Below are 16,610 nucleotides of genomic sequence, written 5' to 3' on the forward strand. Positions count from 1 at the left end.
CAGTGTTATTTTAATACTGTCTTGACGAATCTGCTAATCTTAGGATCGAAGTTGGAGATCTGCTGGGATGTGGATCGTTTTGTTTCGTGTTTTTAAGGAGTACACAAAATGACGAATGAAGAGGTTGAACAGGCAGCTGGTTTCCATGCTTGGGGAAGTCAAAGTGGTAGATAAAGATACAGGATATTTACGAAAAATGTAGGAGAAGGATTAATCGTCAAATTGGAGCCAGGTGTCAGAAGAGAAGTAGATGGGAAGGGAGGAGTAGAAGGTAAGTTTGGATTGCTATTAGCGAAAATGGAGGAAGGGCGGTGAGAACTAGGTGGATAGATAGAAACTCTTAGCAGAAAGGTAGATGAATCACGAAAGAAAATACTAGACGATCTAAGTGAAACAATATATCAAACACTAAAGAAGTTAAAAGTACAATGTTTACAGTACAAAATGAGTCAGAAAGTATTAGAAATGAAGAGGTAGTACGCTTGGATAAACTGACTGACGCCAAAGCTGCTGAAGTAGAGTGACTGACCAGGCTTTCCAGGGTGTAGTAGGAAGAATGAGGCAGAAGTGGAGGAAGTTGAAGAGATCACTTCTGAAAATGTGAATGAGGTAGATGATTTAAAATATTAAGACTTTATAATAAAAAGTAATCCTGTTGAAGTGTTGGGAAAGAATTTGCCTTGTCCGCAGAGTTGTAGGTTGGTAGGTCAGAACAATAGAGTAAAGGTTATCTTGAACAGAATGATGGATATTGGTAAATGGCAACCTAACTGTTATATGAATGCGTGGTGTGTGTTATTTCAGGCATGTTCGAAAGAACAGGCGCCACGCGTTCATATGATTGATACGCCCAGCTGGGCAATGGATCCACTTTCTTCAGCGTGGATGCACAAATACGTCCGACCTCCAGTGGGAATCTCAGAGTGGTGAACATGTAGTCAATAGACAGGGACAGCAGATAGGCAGAGATCGGTGGGAATGTGGATCGACTCAGGCGTGCCGAGATAGTCCCCGAAGCTGAGATCACGCTGTGTCCCGGATGTCACCGTGGTTACCACACCTGTCTAGTAAGCAGGAGATTCCGAGTTCTAATCCAGGTCTAGTGCATATTTTCACTCGTCGCCGCCGATTCCCCGTAATGTCCCACTGCAGCTGACAGCAGTGATACCCATCAATTTACATAAAATCTGTGTTGTGTAGAGGGTAATGGAAACTGTGGTAAGGACCACGAATTGTGGACGCCGAAGTAATGGTTGAGAAGTGATCTGTTGTGACAAAGAGCCGGCCGTAGTGGCCGTGCGGTTCTAGGCGCTACAGTGTGGAACCGAGCGACCGCTACGGTCGTAGGTTCGAATCCTGCCTCGGGCATGGATGTGTGTGATGTCCTTAGGTTAGTTAGGTTTAATTAGTTCTAAGTTCTAGGCATCTGAGGACCTCAGAAATTAAGTCGCATAGTCCTCAGAGCCATTTGACCATTTGTTGTGGCAAAGCAAACCCTAGGGTTTCACTAGTGAATACGTGCAGTGGCGTGCATAGGGTCCCAAGCTCTTTTAATGCTGTTTCTTTTTTTATGTTTCTGCACTGCTTCATAGTCTTCTACAATCCTTTATATCTGTCAAAGCAACTCGTTCAGCTATCGAGCTATCCAGAACAAGGACTGAGGAGACGTAACTGTATGACAAAATTCCCCGAAATGAGACATAATTCCTGATGATGGTGTTGAATAGGTAAATTAGTGACAGATGAAAGCAACAGGAGTAGTTTGTGTGTTAATAGATTTATACAGGGTATGTGGGAGTGCTGATAATTAAAACTACGAATCACAAGACTGATATTTTAGTGTGGCAGTATTTTAATAGCTAAATTTGTTTTGGGGTTTGTAACTTTAGTAGAAATAGTAATAGAGTATTTTGTTGCTGTGTAGGAGCAATGACTGAAAATGGAAAGTAATTACTGAACAGTAAGTATGTGAAGTAGCTGAGAAGTGTGTTTTGCTGCAAAGTATGAATGGGAGAATAGTAAGTGATTGCTGGATGAAGTCATGAATTCCGGTGGACAGTGATAAGCGAAATTTTAGATAATTATTAAAATAGAAAAGGAGTAAATGGGAATAGTTAATGCAGATATAGTTAATTTAAGGTGTGAAATGATAGTAGCAATGTAGGATGAAGAGGAATAGAGGAAAGTGAGAAAAGAGGAGAGGTAAGGAATGTTTTTATGGCCTTGCCATAATGAAGAGCGAAGGAACGATCATATTTAAAAAAAGTAGAATAAGTTTGAAACATATTGTGTGGTGTCGACAAACTATGTGGAAAGCGATTATCGATTTACTGTTTTGAATCGTGTGAAACTGAAAAACAGAGAGTTAAAATCAAACATGAAAAGTGTACACAGCAATAATAATAAAAAATAACATAATAATAGACTGAGCATCTAAATATGACAGTGTTTCGTAACGTTACCCGTAAACAGATATTCGTCCTCTGTGTCCAGAGGAAATAAGTTTGGGGTCGAGAGGTTAATTTTCCTTCTAAGAATAAACAATGTGAATATGATGAACGTGGCAGTTAACGAATATAGCACTTGTGATCCAGATGGTGGAGCTGTTTCCAATATTGGTGATTTAATTGAGGAAGGTATTCATAGATGAGCTCTTGTATATAAGATTTTGTAGAATACTGGATTCAAATATTCATTTGGTAATGGTAGAAAAGTAACCAAGAACGACAAAGTTTGATTAACAGAGGGAGATGGTTAAAGAATAATTTTTGTTGTACAAAGGATCGTGTAGGTTGTTGGACTTCAATTTTGATGTTATGGTACAGAGTGACAATTACTGAACTACACTGAAGCGCCGAAGGAACTGGTATAGGCATGCGTATTCAAATACAAAGATACGTAAACAGGCAGAATACGCCGCTGCGGTCGGAAAAACCTATGAAAGCCAAGCGTCTGGCGCAGTCGTCATTAGGATTCAAGTGAGTTTGAACGTGGTGTTATAGTCGGCGCACGAGCGCACGAGCGATGGGACACAGCATCTCCGAGGTAGCGATGAAGTGGTGATTTTCCAGTACGACCATCCCCGGCATCGGTGCCGCCAGAAAAAGATCCTGCAAGAACGGGACCAACGACGACAAACGAGAATCGTTCAACATGACCGAAGTGCAACTCTTCCGCAAATTGTTGCAGATTTCAGTGCTGGGCCATCAACAAATGTCAGCGTGCTAACCACTCAAAGAAACATCATCGATATTCGTGTACCCTTGATGACTGCATGACAAAGCTTTACGGCTCGCCTAGGCCCGTTAACACCGACAGTGGGTTGTTGAGGACTGGAAACATGTAGTCCGGTCAGACGAGTCTCGTTTCACGTTATATCGAGTGGATGGCCGTGTACGGGTATGGAGACAACCACAGGAATACATAGACCCTGCATGTCAGCAGGGGAATGTTCGAGCTGCTAGAGGCTCTGTAATGGTGTGGGGCGTGTGCAGTTGGAGTGACATTGGACCCCCGATACGATTACATACGAGTGGCAGGTCACATGTACGTAAGCATCCTGCCTGATCACCTGCGTCCGTTGATGTCCAGTGTGCATTCCGACGGACATGGGCAATTCCAACAGGACAATGGGGGCATCTCTCACGTTCACAATCGCTACAGAGTATTGAGTATATCTGGGATGCCTTGCAACGTGCTGTTCAAAAGCAATGACCACCACGTCCTACTCTTACGGATTTATGGACAGCCCTGTAGGACTCGTGGCGTCAATTCCCCTGCAGAACTGCTTCGGACAGTTTAATTCACGCCACGTTGTGTTGTGGCACTTCAGCATGCTCGCGGGGGGCGTAGGTATGTGTACCAGTTTGTTTTGCTCTGCAGTGTATATGAAATCGTAACTTCTGAGCGGTTTGCGTCAGGACATTCAAATTGCACTGTTTCCCGTGGGGCATGACGTGACTTAGTATGCGCGTGCATGGTTTGGTCGAGTGACGAAGCCCACTTTCATTTGGATGGGTTCATCAATAAGCGAAAGTGACACATTTGAGGGACTCAGAATCCGCATTTCACGATCGAAAGCTCTCTTCACCCTCAACAGGTGACACTGCGGTGTGCAATGTCCAGTCACAAAATAATCTCTGCGAAATTCCTTGGTGACACGGTAACTACCGATAGGTACGTGAAGGTTTTGGAAGATGTCATCCCCAGTGGCTCTGGTTTCGACAAGATGTGATTCGTGCAAGACGGTGCACGACCCCATCGAAGGAGGAGTGTGATATCCTGGAGGAGCACTTTGGGGGCCGCATTCTGGCTCTGTGGTCCCAGAGGCCACTGGCATGGGCCTAGATTGGCCACCGTATTCTCTGGATCTGAACACGTGCGACTCATTTTTGTGGGTGTATATTAGAGACAAGGCGTGCAGCAATAAACCCAAAATCACTGCTGAGCTGAAAACGGCCAGTCAGACGGTCATCGACAGCATCGATGTTCCGATATTTCAGCGGGTCGTGCAGAATTTCGCTATTCCTCTGCTCCACATCGTCACCAATGATTGGAGGCGTATCGAACATGCCATAACCTACATCTAAATATCTGTGGCGACGTTTACATGTTGAATAAAGCGTGTGCAAACAGTAGTTTGAAAATAATTTAGGTTTTTTTCGTGTAGTTCAGTAACTGTCACTCCGTAAAAGTGCAGGTTGATATATGATGTAAGATGTGTGATGTGTGATGTGTGATAAGGTAAGGGGATTATTATTTGATAGCTTTAGGGATTACATAATCTAGCGGCGGGCTGACAAGTAAAAAATACATACCGATCACTTGGATGTCAGCCTTCTATTCACGACTGAAGTGAAGGCCAAGCTTTTCCTGAAGTACTGTGCGGCCCATCAACGTTCCAGAGACAAAGGTGTCGGAAGATCGTATGCTCCCAGATCGCTGTTAGCTTAGACTAAAAATCACACTGAATGAAGTTCCTTTTCAGATTAAGATCGCAAGTTGGGAGATCTAAGTCTTGCTTCAAGAAATGGAGTGTTCATTCTACAGTACTTCTTTGTGAACAACCAACCATAGCTCAAGGGTTGAACTGGTCTTTATTGTCTCTACAGGGCTCCATGGAAGACAAACGGTGGCAACATCGCTTTACACTAGTGCTAAAGTGTTTGATGAAATGTTCTTCCTTTCGCAATCTTAACGTTTGTTTTCAAAGTACCCATTCAGCTTTTTTATGCATTTCTCGTAATTTCTCATGTGCTGTGTTTTTATGTCAGTTGCGTTAAACAAATTATGCAACCGATACAGATATTCAAACAAGTAAGAAACAATAAAGGTATTCGCTAACTCTTAAGTTTTGTTTTCTTTTCGTCTGTATATCCTCTAGCCTGTAATTTCTAAATGCATTGTTAGACATCGCCGAGAGGAGTACTGATGCGAAATTCCAATCAATTTAGTGCATCTTACTTGCTGTGTTTCACGGAATGATACGTGCTACGCTCCCAAAACGCTGTCATGCGGAGCTTGGAGCCGACCACGGATACTGCTACTTGGAATACCTGCTGGAATGAAACTACTACTTATGCGTTTCAGAGACGTGACTGTCGCATTAACTCGCGTTTTCTGATAATTTATTTCTAATATGAAATCGTCGGAAGAAAAAAAAATTGTATTTGCTGTGATGGTTATCTCTCATCGTACGATTGATTACCAAAGCTGTGAAGGGCTGACTCGAGCAATGGATCATTTTACATCTGCCTCTTTCGATGTGTTATGATGGATGACTGTGAAACCAGGCCCACACAGAGGATTTTCGAGGATCTCAGTTCGACCTTCGGCGATCACGCTGCCGCTGTGTGAACGATTTATGGCTTAGCGTTCACCAGTGTTCCCACGACGTCTTATCGTGTCACACGTGGCTACACTTCTCTAGATAACTCTCTCCATAGCATTACAAACACACACATGTTGCTTGCGTACAGCACCTTCACACAGTTATATTAATGTGTCTCGCTGTTTGGGTACCGTTGACTGCAAAACCTCGCTGTGAGGATATATGTACGCGAAAGCGCCCAAAATTATGAAAATTTTTTTTATTCGATCTTCATTTACTACATCACATTGAAATTTCAATTCCTGAATATTACGTTCCAATTCCGCTCCTAAGTTTAAAAAATATACTAATTAACAAAAGCGTGCACGAGGCCAGGTTCCTTTGCTGTTCTGTATTTCCTCGTATTATTCGTTGCTGCGGTGTTTCCTTCCAGTTTTATGCAGTCACAATGTGGGGAACATTTCTGTGTTCAGCAGATCCAGAACTTCTACAAAAGTCTGTGTATGGAAAAACTCAAAATCCGAATGAAACTTAGAAATCTCTGATAAGAAAACCATGACCAAGACTTTTTTTTTTTTACAGAAAAGTTATTGTCTGTTCTACGAGATTATGGAATAGGAGACAAACTTTTGCAAGCAATTAAAGGTCTTTACATAGATAGTCACGCAGCAGTTAGAGTTGACGGTAAATTGAGTTCATGGTTCAGAGGAGTTTCAGGGGTAAGACAAGGCTGTAGCCTGTCTCCACGGTTGTTCATATTATTTATGGATCACATATTGAAAACAATAGACTGGCTGGGTGAGATTAAGATATGTGAACACAAAATAAGCAGTCTCGCATATGCGGATGACTTAGTTGTGATGGCACATTCGATTGAAAGTTTGCAAAGTAATATTTCAGAGCTAGATCAGAAATGTAAGGACTATGGTATGAAGATTAGCATCTCCAAAACGAAAGTAATGTCAGTGGGAAAGAGAGATAAACGGATTGAGTGCCAAATAGGAGGAACAAAGTTAGAACAGGTGGACGGTTTCAAGTATTTAGGATGCATATTCTCACAGGATGGCAACATAGTGAAAGAACTGGAAGCGAGGTGTAGCAAAGCTAATGCAGTGAGCGCTCAGCTACGATCTACTCTCTTCTGCAAGAAGGAAGTCAGTACCAAGACTACGTTATCTGTGCACCGTTCAATCTTGTGACCAACTTTGTCGTATGGGAGCGAAAGCTGGGTGCATTCGGGTTACCTTATCAACAAGGTTGAGGTTACGGATATGAAAGTAGCTAGGATGATTGCAGGTACTAGTAGATGGGAACGATGACAGGAGGGCGTCCACAATGAGGAAATCAAAGAAAAACTGGGAATGAACTCTAAAGATGTAGCAGTCAGGGCGAACAGGCTTAGATGGTGGGGTCATGTTACACGCATGGGAGAAGCAAGGTTACCCAAGAGACTCATGGGTTCAGCAGTAGAGGGTAGGAGGAGTCGGGGTAGTCCAAGGAGAAAGTGCCTGGATTCTGTTAAGAATGATTTTTAAGTAATAGCCTTAACATCAGAAGAGGCACCAATGTCAGCACTGAATAGGGGATCAGTTAGGAATTATATAAGGGGGACTATGCTCCAGACTGAACGCTGAAAGGCATAATCAGTCTTAAGTGATTATTATTATTATTATTATTATTATTATTATTCTTTCTTTTCTCAGACGTTATGTCAGGTCAAAAATAAAAGTGACGCGGACCTTGATCAAGCGTGACTTCCTTTTAACTGTACGGTATATGTTACATTGCATTTAGGAACTTTCGGGTTATTGAACATGTATCAATAATTACGGATTTCTGTAGTTGTATATATACGTTTGGATGTAGCTGTATTGCGTTGATGTACTGGTGGATATTGTGCGGTATGACTCCTGTAGTTGATAGTATAATCGGTATAATGTCAACTTTATCCTGATGCCACATATCCTTGACTTCCTCAGCCAGTTGGATGTATTTTTCAATTTTTTCTCCTGTTTTCTTCTGTATATTTGTTGTATTGGGTATGGATATTTCGATTAGTTGTGTTAATTTCTTCTTTTTATTGGTGAGTATGATATCAGGTTTGTTATGTGGTGGTGTTTTATCTGTTATAATGATTCTGTTCCAGTATAATTTGTATTCATCATTCTCCAGTACATTTTGTGGTGCATACTTGTATGTGGGAACGTGTTGTTTTATTAGTTTATGTTTTATGGCAAGTTGTTGATGTATTATTTTTGCTACATAGTCATGTCTTCTGGGGTATTCTGTATTTGCTAGTATTGTACATCCACTTGTGATGTGATCTACTGTTTCTATTTGTTGTTTGCAAAGTCTGCATTTATCTGTTATGATATTGGGATCATTAATAATATGCTTGCTGTAATATCTGGTGTTTATTGTTTGATCCCGTATTGCAATCATGAATCCTTCCATCTCACTGTATATATTGCCTTTTCTTAGCCATGTGTTGGATGCGTCTTGATCGATGTGTGGCTGTGTTAGATGATACGGGTGCTTGCCATGTAGTGTTTTCTTTTTCCAATTTACTTTCTTCGTATCTGTTGATGTTATGTGATCTAAAGGGTTGAAGTGGTTATGAAATTGCAGTGGTGTAGCCGATGTATTTATATGAGTGATTGCTTTGTGTATTTTGCTAGTTTCTGCTCGTTCTAGAAAGAATTTTCTTAAATTGTCTACCTGTCCATAATGTAGATTTTTTATGTCGATGAATCCCCTTCCTCTTTCCTTTCTGCTTAATGCGAATCTTTCTGTTGCTGAATGTATGTGATGTATTCTATATTTGTGGCATTGTGGTCGTGTAAGTGTATCGAGTGCTTCTAGGTCTGTGTTACTCCATTTCACTACTCCAAATGAGTAGGTCAATATTGGTATAGCATAAGTATTTATAGCTTTTGTTTCTTGCTGTCAATTCTGTTTTCAGTATTTTTGTTAGTCTTTGTCTATATTTTTCTTTTAGTTCTTCTTTAATATTTGTATTATCTATTCCTATTTTTTGTCTGTACCCTAGATATTTATAGGCATCTGTTTTTTCCATCGCTTCTATGGAGTCACTGTGGTTATTCAATATGTAATCTTCTTGTTTAGTGTGTTTTCCCTTGACTACGCTATTTTTCTTACATTTGTCTGTTCCAAAAGCCATATTTATATCATTGCTGAATACTTCTGTTATCTTTAGTAATTGGTTGAGTTGTTGATTGATTGCTGCCAGTAGTTTTAGCTCGTCTATGTATAGCAAATGTGTGATTTTGTGTGGGTATGTTCCAGTAATATTATATCCATAATTTGTATTATTTAGCATGTTGGATAGTGGGTTCAGAGCAAGGCAGAACCAGAAAGGACTTAATGAGTCTCCTTGGTATATTCCACGCTTAATCTGTACTGGCTGTGATGTGATATTTGAATTTGTTTGGATATTAAGTGTGGTTTTCCAGTTTTTCATTACTGTGTTTAGGAACTGTATCAATTTAGGATCTACTTTGTATATTTACAATATCTGTAGTAACCGTGAGTGGGGAACACTATCAAAAGCTTTTTGATAATCAATGTATGCGTAGTGTAGCGACCTTTATTTAGTTTTAGCTTGATATGTCACCTCTGTATCTATTATCAGTTGCTCTTTACATCCTCGTGCTCCTTTGCAGCAGCCTATTTATTCTTCATTTATAATTTTGTTCTGTGTTGTATGTGTCATTTTCTGTGTAATGACTGAAGTTAATATTTTGTAGATTGTAGGTAGGCATGTTATGGGGCGATATTTAGCTGGGTTTGCTGCGTCTGCTTGATCTTTAGGTTTCAGATAGGTTATTCCATGTGTAAGTGTATCAGGGAATGTGTATGGGTCTGCAATGTAACTGTTAAATAATTTAGTTAGCTGTGAATGTGTTGAGGTGAACTTCTTTCGCCAGAAACTTGCTATTTTATCATTTCCAGGGGCTTTCCAATTGTGCGTAGAATTAATTGCTTGGGTGACTTCATGTTGCAAAATTATCACTTCAGGCATTTGTGGTATCATCTTTTATGAGTGTTTCTGCTTGTATCCACCGTGCATGCCTGTTATGTTGTACCAGGTTTGACCATATGTTGCTCCAGAAGTTTTCCATGTCTGTTATGTTTGGTGGATTGTCTATTTTAATGTGTGTGTTATCTGTTGTTTGGTAAAATCTCTTTTGGTTTGTGCTGAATGTGTGGTTTTGTTTCCTTCTATTTTCACTTTTTTTGTATTTTCTAAGTCGTTTGGCCAATGCTTGTAATTGCCGCTTCTTTTCATCTAATTGCTCTATTGCTTCTTGTTGTGAGATTTTATCTAACCTTTTTCGTTTTTTGTCTGATATTTCATTTCTTATAAATTGTGTTAGCTGTCCGATGTCTTTTCTCAGTTTTTCTATTCTGGTCTGTAGCCTGTGTTGCCATGCTGGTTTTGTGGGTTTCTTCTGTGTGTTGGTTGGTTCTGATCTCTGCCTAGTGTGTATATTTAGTGTAGTGAGTGCTCCTATATAAACCAGTAGTTGTAACTCGTCCATAGTTGTGTTTTCATTTATTTTGTTGTGTATGATTGTGTTGATAGTTTTTATTGATGTTTCGACTTGTGGGTTATTTGGCGGTCTATGCAAGAATGGTCTAATGTCTGTATTTGTGTCTTTGTATTCTATATATGTCAGCTGAAATTTCTCTTCTATATCTAACATGTGTGTCACTTCGTGTTCTATTTGTGCTTGTTCTGGTGGCTGTCTTAAGATTTCGTTTTCCTCTGATTGTTTAATTGATGCGTGTTGGTCTTTGTTTGTTTGCTCTGGGATGTTTAAGTCCTTTACTGGGATGTTTGAGTCCATTACTGTATTTTCTTCTTCTTCTAATTGCACATTATTTTGTTCCAGTGTTTGTTGTACCTGTTGTTTGATGTTTTCTAATTCTGACTGGGGTATCCTGTTATTTTTTATTATTACACGGATCTGATCAGCTAGTCGTTGTTCTGTTAAAAATTTTAATTCCGGGTATCTCGTAATAAATGTTGTGTATACTTGTGATCTGTATCCAGTTGTGTTGGTTCCTAGGTTTGTTGCTTGGTAATAACAGAACATGAGGTGTCTATTAACTTCATCTGACCATCTGATCTGTCTTTGTTTTCCTTCTAAGGTGGTTGCAGGAAGCATATCCCGCAAATCACCTCTATTTGGATTTAAATCATTTTCCAGTTGGCTAGCAATGTCGTTACCATTGTGGGCGGGCATAGGGTTCAAGCGTCGTCCCCGACCATGACGGCGCTTGTCCGAGGCTTCTTTAGTTCTGTCCTGAACCAAGTAATCACACTAAAAAGGGGGGTTAGCCCTATTAGTGGTTTGTCTTTTCGTCGCCTTTTACGACTGGCAGAACATACCGGAGGCCTATTCTTTTCCCGGGCCTCCACGGGCTTTATTATTATTATTATTATTATTATTATTATTATTATTATTATTATCACTACAGAAAAACTGCTGATGAAGTTGCAGCTTATTATGCTTGTTCAATTTTTAACTGAGCTAATCATGGCAGACTACGGGCTCTATAGAGACTAGGATCTAGGATTTGATCCAGGAGCTTTCACACTGTCGATATTGAAGAAAATCGATAACGGGAGAATTACAGCAGCTGACATTGTTACTCACTTTGAAAATCCGGTGAACGTAAAAGTACAAGCAAAGAGAATACTGCTTGAGGACGAAGAGGTGAATGCATGTGGTTTGCACTAGTTCACCCAGGTAAGATAAGGCCTAATACAAACAAACACCGTCAGATTTCTGATTCAGGTTTGCCGTAACTTACACTTTGGCAACTTTATGTACCTTTTCCTCATAAACTACTGAAATTAAAATACTTAAATTTTGCAAGCAATTAGTCAAAACTACAGTTTTGGAATTTGCATTTACTACAGTAGCGAGGCATTTATGTAAGAAAAAAGCCCTAAGATTTGCTGAAGTTCTTTTGCACAGAAATTTGGAGAGCTGAAAGGTTCTAGCAAACTAAGATATGAATATTATGTCCCTCACCTATTTCTAACAATAATATATCAAACTTTGTACGAAAGTAGTTTCATTCTGACATTAAAAAAGACATTTGTGTTTACCTTGCTGAAAAAGTTCAGTCGTTTACAATTAAAAAATTTTGATAAGCACGAAACGTATTTGTGAATCCATATAACATTCCTTAACGACTGTACCAAAAATTATGACGTATTGCAACTTCGTGTACGTCCATTCTTAACTTCGCAACCCTGTCATCTTTAATGGGAATCCTAGCTACTGCACTTTGAGATTTTCAATTTTGGGTGCTTAGACGAATGATAACCGTTTGTGAAACTAAACGTGATCATTTACTTTCTATCTTCAGAATATCATTCTTATTAAAATGCATATATTGCGTCTAATACAGTCTAGGTAACATCCGCCGGTTGTATTTTAGTTTTGGGTCAATCGCGGTTATTTCACGACACGGTTTTAAAGCTGTGGTTTGAGTGGTAGTGGGCTAAAAAAACGTTTTCCGTGTACTGCACTGTGCTCTTTTGGGGCGAGTTTAACTTTGATGCGAACTCTATAGTGACTCGAGTCGACATTTGCACCTCTGCGGGTTAGAACATCGTGAACTATTTTCTGAGAACAGTGTGTGGTAGCGACGTGAGGGATCTGGTTGGGTACCCCAGGTCTATTGTTTCTGAGAATGTTCCCTTGAGGTCGACGTGAGTTTACAATTATTTCATCGACACAACGCAATGAATGTGGCCTCATTCCTGTTGCTTAATTCGTACTCGTATGTTGGGAAACTGCTAACAGTTTTTTTGGTACACTTTCTCTCTGCCAAGTAATGCCATGACATAGCCCGGCAGGACTTTTATTTTGTATACATGACAATACAATACCTTTTTGTATGGATTTTTTCCTAGAAAGTTTTTGCTACTTGTGGTTTATTTATTGCAATAACATATTTAATTTGTTGTGTGCAGTATATCAATATAGATCAATTAAATATTATTTTCGAAGTGTCAGCTCTGTCAATGGCACAGGATGATTTCTGTATGGCTGTGTTTCGATGTCCCCGTCAATCCTACCTGGTAAGGTTTCCATAGTGCACAGCATACTTTAACTGATGACGGACAAGCGGGGCGTTGGAAAACTCTTTTTTAGACTTATTGCACCTTCAAACCGTTCTTCCAATCATCGCAATATCTGCTGTTCGTCTTCATTACTTTGTATGTGGTGGCTGAAATCTCAGTTTCTCGTAACCTAGGTATTTACGTGAAACTTCTAGCCTTAAATTTTTATTATTTATTGGTTAACTGAAATTTAATGTAATTTTTAGTGTTGATTAAAACTTTATATCTTTCAGGTTCAATTGCCACCTTTCTCACTATAGAGGTATCTTGTCTAGTTCAGTTTTTAATTCGTTTTCATTTTCTGCTGAAGTTACTAGGCGGTAGAGACACAAAAAAATGGTTCAAATGGCTCTGAGCACTATGGGACTTAACATCTGAGGTCATCAGTCCCCTAGAACTTAGAACTACTTAAACCTAACTAACCTAAGGACATCACACACATCCATGCCCGAGGCAGGAATCGAACCGGCGACCGCAGTGGTCGCGGGGTTCGAGACTGTAGCGCCTAGAACCGTTCGGCCACTTCGGCCGGCGGTAGACACACACAACCAACTGAAAACAGTATAAGTGGACTGGTCAGGTTGTCTCATGAATCGCATGTATAGATTAACAATAGCAGAAGACCCACAGCCTTTCGCTGGGAAACGTCAGATGGAACTTCGGTTTCACTATACGACTTCCCGTTAGTCACTATGACTTGTGACCTGTTTGACAGGAAATCACGAATCCAATCGCGATGATAATCCATGCCGTGCAATGTCATTACAAGTCTTCCTGTGCACCACTACGGACCGGGACAGCAAACGTCGGATATACTGGAAGGTTGTGAACGGCGCATAGATATAGGTCGAGTTTGGCTGCAGGGAATAGAGAAACTGCGTGCGAGAGAGAGAGAGAGAGAGAGAGAGAGAGAGAGAGAGAGAGAGAGGCACAGTATGTCGTTATAATGTTTACGTTTGTCAGCTGACCAGCGGCAGCATCTAATTCTGGAGTACGGCAAAATTTATACGGCTCTTAATTCCAGTATTTTCTCTAAGATTTCTTTATTACAATGGTGAAACGTTCTTCATTGTTTTGTTGCATCAAACATATGAAAGAGGAGGTAATATTTCGCTCCATCGGCAAAATTCTGAAATTACATGAGCGACGAGGATTTTGGGACAATACAACATTTAATAGCTAATTGACTGCAGAACTATCATCAGTAACCAATGTTTTCCAATATATTATGATGCATCCCACCTTAACATTGTTTCGGTACCTGCGGAAAATTAAGCAAAAATCATAGAAGAAACAATTTGTGTAAAAGCAGGGATTGTGGATAGAAATAGATGTAATTTCATGTTGCACATGTATTAGCGAGGAATCGTCAGGTAACTTAATGCGTTTTGCCATAATCACTGAGAAACTACAAAAGCAATCCTGCCGGCCGAACATCAATAACTGAACATAATAATAACGATTGAAAATACCGGATCAGTTGTAAAGGCATTTTTATTTATTTTTCAGTGCATCGACAACGACCCGTTTCGGGATACCACATGCCATCATCTGGTGTGATAATTTTGTGCTGTGAGCCCGAGCGCCGCGATGGAGAGCATATGACGCGGCGTAGCCCCTTTGAGTGCAGAGCAATCACACATGTTGAAGGGCGCGTAACAACCCGAAACCGGTTGTTGTCTAAATGCTGAAATATAAATAAAAAGAGCTTGTAACCGGAGCGGTATTTTCAGTCTTCTCTGAAGTGTTCAGAATGAGATTTTTACTCTGCAGCGGAGTGTGCGCTGATATGACACTTCCTGGCAGATTAAAACTGTGTGCCGGACCGAGACTCGAACTCGGGACCTTTGCGTTAGGTACACAGTTTTAATCTGCCAGGAAATTTCATATCAGCGCTAACTCCGCTGTAGAGTGAAAATCTCATTCTGGAAATATCCCCCAGGCTGTGGCTAAGCCATGTCTCAGCAATATCCTTTCTTCCAGGAGTGCTAGATCTGCAAGGTTTGCAGGACAGCTTCTGTAAAGTTTGGAAGGTAGGAGACGAGATACTGGCAGAAGTAAAGCTGTGAGGACGGGATGTGAGTCATGCTTGGGTAGCTCAGTTGGGAGAGCACATACCCGCGTAAGGCAAAGGTCCCGAGTTCGAGTCTCGGTCCAACACACAGTTTTAATCTGCCAGGAAGTTTCTCTGAAATGTGATTCTGTCGTTTGTAAAAAATAATGAACTACCAACAATATGTTTCAAACTGTTTGTTGCCTTTGCAGGTGGCCAAATATAAAAAGGAAGCCCATCACGTTAACGCTGAAAATTTCTGAGAAATTTGACAAATTGCATTGCTGTGTGTGTAGTAGTGTTGCAAGAAGTTGTTCAATTATTGTAATAATTGAATGTTGTCAGCTACAACGAGAAAAACTGAACCGACTGCTCGTATTCGCCTATCGAGAAGCTTTTCTCCCTTTTTCACGTGACGTGTTGCTTCAAGCCTAAACACGACAGAGAGGGAGGCGGGAGTGGTTGAGCGCGGCCTTTACAGGACGTCCCAGGAGCAATGGTCGGTATCCACGGATGAGAGGGACGATCATTACAAGCGAAAAGAAGTCTGGTAAACATGGGCTCTAAAATGTATACTTTAAGAGAATTCACCACTTGTTCATCCTCGATACAGTGATAGACATCTCTTCTACTGAACGAGTTGTCTTAGTTCTGCAGGTATGCATTTTAGGGCCCACGGTTACGAGATTTTATTGCTCTGGATGTACGTCAAGATATGTCCTCGAATACCGGTAATTCCTGTTGGAACACCCGTGTACGTAGTCTGGGGAGCGGACTCACCGCGGCTGCGCACAGGTGTCTGCGGAGGTCCACGGCCGGCAGAGGCCCGCCGCCGCGCCGCCGCCGCTGGGTGGGGTCTGCTGTCGCGGCCATGTCTGCTGGCGGACTGAGCGCTGCGGAGGAGCGCCGCCGCAGATATGAGGCGCCGCTGGGGCCCCAGGGTCCTCCGCGTCCGCCCACGCACAGTGGCCGCCAGCAGCTCGCTGCTAGCCGCTACCCGACACCTGCTCCGCCGCCGCCGCCGCCGCCGCCTAACGAGAACTCCCCGGGCCCCCTCCGCCAGCCAGCCAGCCCGAACGCGTACTTGTTCGTTAGGGGTTAAGGGACTGAGCAGCCAAGTCATCGGCCCCTCGTTCGACAGACGCAGGAGTGGAATTCAGTGTACAGGCTGGGTCCGACGACGTTGTACCACAACGTCTGTAGCATACATGTATTGGATTTGCTACTGAAGTTGTAGATAAATGTAAGATAGACAATCGTTGACTACTACCTTTGTTTCATAACACGATGAACAAAATAATGCGCTTACTTTCCCCGGATAGAAATTAATGCAATGGCTCTCATTGCATTGTTAGTTCTTTGTCCAACCTCCGTTCTTCCTAATTACCTCAAAAATTCTCTGTTTTGTTATAGTTTGTAGTTCTTTGAGTGAAATTGTCGCCCATTCGTTTTGCATCTCTCTTTTCAGCTCGCATACGGCCTCACATTGCCTTCCTTTGCGATACACACACCTTTCAAGTATTCCACAAATGTTTTCCACTGGGTTCAGATTCGTGCTACAT

At 41.2% G+C, this 16,610-nt stretch overlaps 1 protein-coding gene across 1 annotated transcript in view; it reads right to left on the reverse strand.

Moving 5' to 3' along the window:
* LOC124615663 (venom dipeptidyl peptidase 4-like) overlaps positions 1–15,921 on the reverse strand; it is a 352,342-nt gene extending 336,421 nt beyond the window's left edge. The window contains exon 1 of the mRNA XM_047143691.1: positions 15,829–15,921. Within this exon, the coding sequence (XP_046999647.1) occupies positions 15,829–15,921 (93 nt within the window). The remainder of the gene's footprint in view (positions 1–15,828) is intronic.
* Positions 15,922–16,610: the final 689 nt, after the last annotated feature.

The sequence above is a fragment of the Schistocerca americana genome, chromosome 5 (assembly GCF_021461395.2).
Source record: "Schistocerca americana isolate TAMUIC-IGC-003095 chromosome 5, iqSchAmer2.1, whole genome shotgun sequence".
NCBI lineage: Eukaryota > Metazoa > Arthropoda > Insecta > Orthoptera > Acrididae > Schistocerca > Schistocerca americana.